Source organism: Notothenia rossii (genome assembly GCF_949606895.1).
Source record: "Notothenia rossii genome assembly, chromosome: 8".
Taxonomy (NCBI): Eukaryota; Metazoa; Chordata; class Actinopteri; order Perciformes; family Nototheniidae; genus Notothenia; species Notothenia rossii.
In genome coordinates, this window is record NC_136906.1 from 40,455,017 (window position 1) to 40,466,892 (window position 11,876).

At 40.4% G+C, this 11,876-nt stretch overlaps 1 protein-coding gene across 1 annotated transcript in view; it reads left to right on the plus strand.

Moving 5' to 3' along the window:
• abat (4-aminobutyrate aminotransferase) overlaps positions 1-5,258 on the plus strand; it is a 40,981-nt gene extending 35,723 nt beyond the window's left edge. Inside the window, exon 16 of the mRNA XM_079643439.1 lies at positions 4,417-5,258. Coding sequence (XP_079499565.1) covers positions 4,417-4,538 — 122 coding nt within the window. The 3' untranslated portion in view covers positions 4,539-5,258. The remainder of the gene's footprint in view (positions 1-4,416) is intronic.
• The last annotated feature ends 6,618 nt before the right edge of the window (positions 5,259-11,876 follow it).

The following is an 11,876-nucleotide window of genomic DNA, read 5'->3' on the forward strand; positions in this document are numbered from 1 at the left end:
GCTTGAAAAATGACATAATTAAGCAAAAATAATTAAACAAAGTGCCTCTTGAGGGCATGAAGTGACAAAAACGTTCAACATATCTCCATTAAAGCCCATTGTAATTTCAGGCAGATATTTCCTCACAGCAGCAGCCGCACACCTTTAGTTAAACTACCAAAAAGGCCACATTATTAACCCAAAAGTACACAAAAATTACACTATAGATACTCAACGTCCTTGACATGCTTCACGTTTTGAAATTTCACAGATATCTGTTACGGTTCTTCCACAAAACGTTCACATGTAAGAGGTTCATCTCTCATTCAGAACAGTGAAGCCTTTGAAGTCTAGGCACCTCGTTAGCTCAACTATAAACACCTGTGTAATGGAACACAATGATGTCATCACTCCAACTGACATGCTCAGAGCAGCAGACTTCAGATAGCAGTGTTCAAACAGTCCAGCTTTGAAGACATCTACGGGACAGTTTTGAGATTTCTTCAAATGCCGTTGCCATGGCAACACAATGCTCGCCTTGAAACACGGTTTTCTCATAACTTCTATGAAAATACTCCAAACAGCGTAGAACTTCACAGGTTTGGTAACGATGCAGCCATCAACGCATCTAAGCGTAGTATGGGGTGTCATCAAATGCCGTTGCCATGGCGACGGACCACTCGCCATGAAACGCGATGTGGCTGTAAGTCCCATCGACACGGTCCAATCGTCCCCCAATCTTCACTTGTATATCACCGGTCCATGCCTCAACAGCTCTACGCCAAATCTGAGATCTCACCATATGCCGTTTCCATGGAAACGCATCCCTCGCCATAAAATATGATGTTGCTATAAGTCCAATGGACACGCTCCAATCGTCCCCCAATCTTCACTTGTATATCACCGGTCCATGCCTCAACAGCTCTACGCCAAATCTGAGATCTCACCATATGCCATTTCCATGGAAACACATCCCTCGCCATAAAACATGATGTCGCTATAACTCCAATGGACACGGTCCAATCGTCCCCCAATCTTCACTTGTATATCACCGGTCCATGCCTCAACAGCTCTACGCCAAATCTGAGATCTCACCATATGCCGTTTCCATGGAAACGCATCCCTCGCCATAAAACATGATGTCGCTATAACTCCTATGAAAATGTTCAAAAAGTGCTCAAGTGTGCTAACAGTCCAGCCTTGAAGACATCTACGGGACAGTTTTGAGATTTCTTCAATTGCCATTACCATGGCAACAAAATGCTCGCCTGGAAACACGGTTTTCTCATAACTTCAATGAAAATACTCCAAACAGCCCAAGACTTCACAGGTTTGGTAACGATGCAGCCATCAACACATCTGACCCCTAGTTTCCACCGGGTCCATCTGCGTCGCATAACGGCTGCGCCGCGGTTTTGGTCCGGCCTCCTCCGGCGTCATACTCTACCGGGCGCGTTTCAGAACTATTTCAAAAGCGGAGCGTCTTGCCTGCCGGCTCGCAGTTTTAGTTGATTTGGGCATATTTCCTGGACAGACTACTTTGTAAAGACAAAGTTAATAATAATTGTAATATTCCAGTTATAAACGACATGAATCAAAGATATGTTGCTGCATTTTAGTGGTAAAAAAATTAATTCATCATCATAATTATTCTATATATATTTACACAGTGCCTGTAAACCGGAGGAGAACGCTGGCATTTCTCCCCCTACTTGAAAGACTACGGAGGGATAGGGTCTGCAAAATTTGTCTGTGTGTGTGTATATATATAGGCCTATATATATATATTAGGGCTGTCGCAAAAAAAATTAACGCCACTAATTATTTTAACGCGATTAACGCATGTGTATTTTTTGTCCTCGGCCGCCCCGTAGTTTCAGAGCGCATCGAGTTTAAAATACCATCTACAAGCTGATGCTGACAGCCCCGCTCCTGCCGCTCGCAGACCACACTTCCACGCTCACCTTCAGGCACCGACTGGCCATCGGGAGGACCGGGAGGGTGTGTGTATGTGTGGCGCTTGTATTGTTGTTGTTAGCATCTGGTGCTAGCTAGCTGCGCTAACGGATATAAGGAGCTGTTTCAATGAAAACAGAGGAGCGACATTTCGCCGACAACTGCGCCGAGCACTTGACTTTATGCAGGTAGCCAGACAGTGGGACATTGTACGAAAAGTCAGCACACTCAGCACGGATAGTGTGCGCAACATGATTGCAGCGTCCAGGCAGCTCCCATTCGAGCATATGCCTTGAGTTACACATAGCTCCAACGATCCATCACACACACACACACACACACACACACACACACACACACACACACACACACACACACACACACACACACACACACACACACACACACACACACACACACACACACACACACACACACACTTGAGGCGAATATTTGTAATGTTCAGAGGTTGTTGTGTTTAATATTCATGAGTATATTTGTCATTGTTCAAATGATAGTAAACATTTGCATAAAGCATATTTGTCCACTCATATGTTGATAAGAGTATTACAAACTTGAAAAATATTCCTCTAAGGTACATTTAGAACAGATAAAAAATGTGCGATTAATTTGCAATTAATCGCGATTAACTATGGACAATCATGCGATTAATTGCGATCAAATATTTTAATCGACTGACAGCCCTAATATAATATACTGTATATATATGCTATATATGCTCTGAACCGTCCACTTCCTGCCTGCCCGACATTACCTTACGGCTGCGTCGCGTCGAAAAATAGACTTCAATCCTATTTCGAGTGGAGCCCAGCGGCGAGACGCTTCTGGGACGCTTCTGAGCCGTAACGCGGCGTGTCTGGTGGAATGACTAGAGTGGCTGCGATCCTTGCGGACGCCGCGGCGCAGCTGTAACGCGACGCAGACGGACCCGGTGGAAACTAGGGGTAAGCGTATTATGGGGTGTCATCAAATGCCGTTGCCATGGCGACAGATCATTCGCCATCAACTTGGTTCAGAAGTTTGCGGTTCAAATATTCTGCTGCTTTTCCAAGCCATTTTACTTTCTTTTCTTCTCTCATCACACATTCAAGCCCCCATTGTTCATGTATCATTTCAATCTAAATTATTCACTTTCTTCATACAGATTTCATTTCAATCTAAACTATTCACTTTCTTCTTACACATTTCATTTTAATCTAAATGATTCACTTTCTTCTTACACATTACATTTCAGCATAGCAGTTTAGCTTCAGCTTTTCAGCATAAAGCATTCCCACTAGCAATTTCTTCAGGAATTGCATTCTCTAGTTTAGAAATGTTATACTGACATACAGATATAAACAACTTCAAGGTTTCATTTGGTACACATTTGTAGTCACACCTGTATCTTTTTACTGCTAAACTCAATGTGTAAGTGATCCTGTCAAATGGACAATTTAACATCATGTTTTATTGATGTGTAAAATTGACCAAAATAAGTTTGGTGTTTTAAAGGGATAGTTTGAATATTTTGGAAGTTTGGTGTCATGAAACACTTCTGTAGTTAAGAGTTAAGGCACCAAAGCAAAGCAATGTAGTCAGTGTTCGAATTACCCATTTGCTTTCATGGGAGCCCTGTTTTTCAGTGCATATCCTGCTACTAAATATGTCACACACACGCTCTGTTGACTGGCGCAGCAGCGCGGATTCGATCAATTGCTATAAAAACACTCTGCTACTACTACAGACGGTGTCACTATGCCGGCGCATGTGGCCGTTGTTGAAGTCTCTTCAGGCTCCGCATCGGCAGGCCTCTCCCTCGGTGTGGAGCTGTCAAACTCGACCCTAACGCCACTTACAGCCGGCCAACTAAAAGTTGTTCCGTTCACGTTGTCATTTTTAGACTCCTTCGCTTCTTTGCTTGTGAATCCAAAAGCTGCGAGGCTTGGCTGTTTTCGTTTCGAAATATTTCTTATTACAAAGCCACATTTAAGAAAATAACAATATGAACATTTCAAATACAGTGCCGGCAAACTATAGTAACCATAGTAACGTAAGTAGTGTAAAGAATGCAGCGGCGTCACGTACAGATGGCAACACCCAGGAATATTCACAAATATGAAACAAATATTCAGAAACTGTAATGAACAATGACTATTATTTATTTCAAGAACTTTTATTTACAGAAACTCAAGATTTCTAATCTGTGAGACACAAATATGCACGATTTTTTTGGGCTCCCCCTATTTATCTCAAAGTCGACCTTCAGGGGAGCTCCCCACTCTTTAGGGGAGCCAAGCTCCCCCTGGCTCCCCCCCATTCCGAACAGTGAATGTAGTGCTGTGTGCGGGGGGTCGTTCTCCAAACAAGTGGAGTACCATCCCACTCCCGAATTCACCCTTTAACCTCTAACGTTGACCTGAAGGTGGATGACAGATTACTGATTGAACTGTGTGGATATATTGTGTCTGTGGTTGACAGGTATCCTCCTTGGGGGGTGTGGAGATCGATCGATCCGTTTCCGTCCAGCGCTGGTTTTCAAGGAGTACCATGTTCACCTCTTCCTCAACATCTTCAACGACGTACTGGCCCAGCTCAAGTAAATCCGGACCCTGAAGAAACCTGACTCGCAGTGCATGAGCTTGAGTGAATCCAGAGTGAAGGAAAAGAAACTGCAGACAGTCTGTGTCATGATAAGCACAATCCACACAGTAACACACACAAATATCCCATATAGCCTCTGTTTCCAGGTCCAATTGGCCAATCTCTGTAGCCTAAAATGATAACGATCATATCCTCCTACTATATATCCATAAAGACCCACCCACCTTTCGGAACAGGTGCCAGTTACTTTTGCAGTAACTGGGAATTTCACAGAACACACAGTTTCTGTAAAATAAAGCTAAAACCCCAAACTGGAGAATCTTTCTCATCTGGATTTATAACAGACTCTGGATGAAGGCATGCCAGATTGTACATCATGTCAAAACAAAGTAGCTTCTGTTTCATGTCAGAGGTCTTGAGTAAGGCTATAAATGTGGTTCTGTTCCTTTAGCAGATAGCACAGCGTCAGTAAAATGTAAATAGTATATTGATGATCGTACTCACTAATAAGCTCAGTTGATAGCTCAGAACAAAGTCTTGCGTTCAGCTTGTTTTAGTGCTCAGATGCTGGCATCATCCTTACAGTGAGTGTGAATGTTTGTTAAGAAGACAGACGGTCGTCCTGGATACAGAATGATGTGTTAGTAGGAAATAATGTAAGAACGCACAATGGAGATAAGATGCCAGCCTGCATGTCATAAAATGATGTCCAATAGAAATGTCCTTGTTATGATTCTGTGTTGCTCTTATTAGGAATGACTTTTCAGCTTGAATTGTTGTAGCCCAGAAAAATGTGAATCCTAAATGGACCATGAAAAATGTATTTGTTTAGTGTCTGCATATCACTTACATTTGCTAATAATGTTTTTCAAATTATTTGGAAATGAGAGAAGCCATTGGTAACCCTTAATAACCTCAAATGTACACATTCACTTTACTCTTGAAAAAAGCTTCATATTTTACATCTATTCATGAAAAAATTGGCTCTTTACTGTCACTTGGTTATAACTGAATTATTATGACCAAATTAAGCATATACTAAAAGTGATTATTTTCAGTTTGCATCAAGCAGTTTCTGTGCTGTTAAATGCTGTTCGTCACGTAGACTACAAAGGCCCCTAAGGACAAAACACATGCATAACCAAAAGCACACACATTAGGGAATGCTTACCAAATCCAAAATCACTACAGATTGAAAAACATGTAAATGAAAAAATGATCCCCAAAGCAAAACATTGACAAATATTACAATCATTTTAAAGGTAAAAACACACGTTATGGACTTATTATTATTATTATTATTATTATTAATGTAAACTTACAAGCACTAATGCTTTTTTTACATGACTTTTAAAGTAGTCCTGCTATTCTTTTATTCTGGTACTATTATGGCGCATTTCCACTGCAGCGCATAGCGCATGCAGTGCCAAAACCGGCCGTTTTTTGTTACGTTTCCACTAGGGCTAGTTCCGGCTCAGGGCTACATTTTCACAGTTTTTCTGGCCCTCCAAAATCGTGGTTCTTTCCGGGCCAACAACCGGGCTGAATATGCTAAACTAGTGACGTGAGTTGCTACAACTACAACACAATGAACATATTTTACCGTGATTTAATTGTTATACACGTTTCAAAATGATGCCGAAGTAACATACTGATACCGGTTAGTAAAAACCATGAATTAATGCTTTGACAAGTCTGCAGACAGACGGCAGGCGAAAAACCTTTTAAAATGCGTGTTTTCTGAATGGAGATCAGCTAAGCTAACGCAGTATATGCTCCGACCGTCCACACTCACAACAACGGCCTATACAGACATAAATACACCTGTGACTGTATTCGCCATGACACAGACAGTCTGTGGTTTGTACTTGTTTAACTTTTGTCTAGTTTCTGAACAGATATGAGGAGCTGTGAGCTTGAGTGCTAACAGCTAACGGCTGATGTTTTGGTTTTGTGGTTCGCATTGAAGATGACGTCATGGCTCCGCCTACATTGCGTTACTATAGTTACTGCCCCAGCTACTAAACTGTAATGGAAACACAGCGTAAAGTGAGCCTGGCCTACCAAGGCCTAACTATACCGTTCTAAGCTGTGCAAGGCCCTGCAGTGGAAATGCGCCATTAGAGACTATAGTTTTATCAGGAGACACTATTTTTTCTGCTAAATCAGATGCGACTGGATTTCAAATAGATTCTCCAGATCAGACTGGTGGGGGGGGGGGAATCTTCAATCGGAAGTTGTCTACCCCATGTCGAACAGCCTTATTCAATTACAAAAAAACTCACTTCAGATTAGGCTTTGAATACATTTCTAATAAAACACAAATGATAAACCTTTGTGTCCAGGTAAGATTTCAAGTCTGGCATCTTCTTGGTGTCATAGTAAAAACCTGTAGAAAACCACAGGTACTTAAGTAAGTGCAGTTGTACTCTGTGTTGTCAGCCCCAAAGCCAATAGAATCAACAATGAGTCCATCCCAAAAGAAGACAAAAGTTACTTTAAGTACAGGTCCATTAAATAAACACATTTTATCCTAGGCAATACAAAAACGTAGAACATAAGGTCTAACAACCTAACCCTTGTTGAGTTTCCCTTTTTTATTTTCTAACTGCTCAAACTGTTTGCTTCTGTAAACACTTCTGAGCTTCACCAGTCTCTGTGAACGTTCCATGGAGCTTACAAGTGTTACAAATGTGTAGCAATTTAGTGCAGGGTCATTACTTCCAATATCATTTACAACTTTCTACAATCATAAATACATATATATATATATATATATATATATATATATATATATATATATATATATATATGTATGTCGGTCTTTCTTTCTTTCGGCTGTCTAGTATTCCATGATGAACTTCTTTAAACATTTCGGCATTAACCATTTACACTTTGATCTGAGATAGATGATTATTGATTTAGTTATGGTTGATGGCTCTAACTGTTGTTGCCTATATAATATACTTTCAATTTACTGTGATAAATAAATAAATGATGTTTTGAATAACTTATTGGAGTTATTTCTTGAGCATGAAAAAGATTGTGGGACCAGGGGAACTGTAGTTGTATAAAGAGTTATATAAGTTAAGTATAATCATGGACGACAGCTCTAGACAGAGAGACAAAATGTGAGCTTGAGAGAGAGAAGCAATGTAAGTAGATAGCTTTGACCATTAACATTTACACACTAGCTCCGGTCCTGTGTCATCAAAACACAAATGAACAGGTACTGTACTGTATAATATCTACTTCCACCAATATGCCAGATATCCAGCAGGTAGTAAGCTAGCTAACAGGTGATGTGGGAATTTTTGAGACCTGAAATGCCCAGTCAGTAAGATTCAGAGAAATGAGGCTTCCAGGATGCCATGTGTGCAGTGTCAGCAGGGGACATCAGTGTGGAGCTCCACTACATGAGGAGTTCTGCTCAGTATCATGATGTAAGGGCAACAACATTAACACATGAACAATATTAATCTAAGAGCACATTTATTGATGTTATATTCTTTCACTTTTTCCCATTAAGTAGCTCTAACTCTAGTTTTTTTTTTTTCAAATACGGTCGACATCAGGCACGCTTTTTGATACCCCTGCACTTCGGCTTTAATCGGCTATTGTCGTTTATAGAGAAGAGAAGTCCCTCCCTTTCCGGTGGACCTCCATGGGACCTTATTTCTTAAAAATTATGTATTGAAGTCAATGGCAATTAAAAAGTTATCTTTCGATCCCGTTTGAATTGTGCCATGAATTAAACATGTTTGTCCATTTAAAAGATAATCTTGCAATTAAAAAAAAAAATGTTTTGATGTAAAACTGTGAAGTAATACTTTTGTTGTGTGAAACCGCTCAATGAACTACATCTCTGGTCTCGCCCAACCATACCTGCCAACCCTACCGATTTGGGCGGTAGTCTACCGCTTTTGACATGTTTCTACCGCCTACCGACTTAGCTGGCTTTCCCTACCGATTTTCAATCTTCCCAAACTATAGCAAATAAAAATGACACTCCATAGACACTGGACTCGACTTTTGGCGGACACCGTTTGCAGTGTGTCTGTGATCGCATCATACAAACAGTCCTCTGTGTTTCTGAAAGAGAAACAACGTGCAGACTGGGGGTAACGCTGCGGGAAAGGCACTGGAGGCAGCGTTACCCCCGACGAGGCATTTGAGTCCTGCAGGATTTCCCCGTTAATATCAGTGTCTGGAAAACACATGTTGGCGACTGAAAGACATCCAGTATTTGGTATTTTCCGGAAGCATCCTACAGTGTCAACTGAAAGAGGACCACAAACACACACAAAATATAATACAATTTTGAGACTTGGGGATATTTATCTCCCATTCTTTCACTTTTTCTGACATTTTCAACACCAAACATGTTGTTAATATCTCTGTTTAGTGAACTACAGCAATCTGAAAGCCAGTACATTATTTATATCACACTTTATCAGTAAAAAAATGCAGAAAAGGACTTTTTTAATGCAGTATTTTCTGATATATCGCGCAACACAAAGATATTTCGCTCTGTGCAAACCTTTGACTCTAATATGTCAACAACATGAAACAAGTATATGAACCTGGCTTGATCCAATGTTCACACAAGAGTTCTATCCTACACTGTCTCAACTGAAAGAGGACCAGAAACACATTAAAAATATAATAAAATGTGGAGACTTTGGTCTATTTATCTCCCATTCTTTTACTTTTCGGGCATTTTACAGACCAGACATGTCGTTGATGTCACTGTTTACCAAACTACCACTTTTTCTGAAAAATGCATAAAATTATGCAATATATGTTAAATACATGGTTTATACATGTAATTACTGGGGTTCCATTTCTTCTGATTACCTAGTTTGGGCGTGCACATTTGCCTCGTGCAAACCATAGCAAACCTACCTCTTTTGGATTTGGAAAGGTTGCCATGTATGGCACAACAACACTGAACACACGTCACCAATATGGCCGTCACTACTGTCTTGCCAAACAAGGGATTGTCTACCCTCACTATCACCACAATGAAAAACGTCCAGAAGAATGTCATGCAAAGCTGCTTGCCTGCCTGCCTTCCTTCGATTCTCCCGGAACTGCCTGGTCTTTTTAATCTTCAATGTTAACCATTTGTGCAGATAGCATGAAGTAGAAAAGATCGCAGATGCTAATGTAGCGTTAGCATGTCTCCCCCGGGGCATCCGGGCTTAAACGGTGTATTATAGAATGATCACAAGTTAACATTGTGACAGTAGTCTTCAAAGGGTTCACGAAATATGACTACTACTCTTACTTTTTAACATTTTGGGTTACTTAATGTCACTTCATGTTAAGGCTAATAAAAATGACAAGGCTAAGGCTGTAATGCTAACTAACGTGCTAGTTAGCTAACTTGATCCAGCCACTCCTGGGCCCTTTCTCACTTCTCTTATTTTTCATTTCCTCGCTCCTCGGTCTCGGTCTCACCGGAAGTTATAGTTTGTTTAGCTGCGGTGTAGATACCCTGGTTGCGTTCCGATAATCCAAACATCAGCTCCTAAATTCTAACCCTATCTCCTATTCCTTGACCTCTGAGTGAAACGTCACAGGGTTAAGGGATAGTGGATAGGAGAATTCAAAAGGACTTAGGAGAAGAGACTGTGGTACTTTAGAGAATCCGAATGCACTTTCACTATCCGACGTGTTTATGATGCGCCAGCGGACGTCATTTTGTGCGTCTGCTGCTGTGGGGAAACTATGGAAACTACAGTTTTATATACAGCGGACTACATGGATGTTTAATAAGAACAAGGGACTACTGTAAACTCATCTAGAGACTCTGCACCATGCTCTGATGCTGTTGTTTTATGCTTTATGAACGTGGACAACAAAATAAACATATTCTTCATGACCAAAGTTGGAATTGAAATAAAAAATTAAAGTGAAACTTATGCTTGTCACCCTCTCCCTCCGGTCTACATTAATACAAATGATCCCAATACGTATGATTGTATGAACTATGAAAATATCTTAAAATCAATACAAATGTATTTATTATAAACGTTAGTCCTTAACACCTATCACTGTGTACATCACCATTCAAACATCTTTTAAAAGTTGAACAAACCCCACACAGCTCAGTGAAATGTTGACTTTATTTGATAATTTCAGTAAAAACTAACGTTCATATTTCTCTTTTTGATTATAATACCGATGAACGTTCAAAACAAAGCACTTTGGAAACTTACCAAATACGTTTTAAAATGCTTAATAAGCACCGTAATTTTCATGATATCATTTCTCCGTCATAATCGGTTGTTTCCGTGAACGGCCGACTGTTGTGTGACGCAAATGCTGCGGCTGCAAGGCATTGTGGGCCAGCATTTTCTCCTCTCCTTTCGGTAAGGGAGGTTAAGTGGTTCCTAAGCTAAAGGAGGTTATAAAGGAAGTTTGAAACCTCCTTTGTTAGCAGATTTAGACTTATACCTTTTGTCTACTGCAGCAGAAAGGTGAATATTCTCAGCAGTTCAAGTTTAGCCATTCATCACGGCGTTATTTATTATAAGAACACATCTCAAGAGACTTGAGGACAGAGAGAAGAGGCGTGACTTCCAATGGTCTTATACCCCTGGTAGTGACATCACAATCATGTGGTACAGCACTAACCAATGAACACAGTAGTCGCAGCTACTTACATAAACAATATATGGTACACAGTAATACATGGAGTCATACACTATACATGTTATATCTCAACACTCCCACTTATGAATTATGTGCTTACTGTTTACCTGTTCATATCTAATCAACAAAACAAAAACATAGTAAAAATGATTTTAAATGTGGTCTTTTTCTACACATTTTACACACCAAGCATGTTCCCTTCAAATTTCCTCAGCTTCAGTTTGGATACAGGCTTGGTCATCACATCTGCAACCATTTCGTCTGTAGGACAATAAACCAGTGTCATCTTTTCCTGCCTTATGGTGGACCTTATGAAGTACTTAATATCCACGTGTTTACGCCTTTGTCTACACACAGGATTTTTAGCAAGGGCTATTGTCCCCTGATTGTCCTCGTTTATAACTGTTTTCTTATACACGTATGCATCTATCCCTTCCAGTAGATCAGGGGTTCTCAACCTTTTTTGGGCCAGCGCCCCCCTGTCCATTATCCAGGTCTCTTAACGCCCCCCATCAAAAAAAGTAGACTTATTTTCTTCCCTGAATATTAATGTTGACTAAAATTCTGTGTTATATCATTTAAAAAAGCATGTCACTGAATGCCAAATAATAGATTTGATTTAACTGGGCAGTTGGAATATCATTATCATTAGTTTACCAGAGAGCAGAAAAGCCATG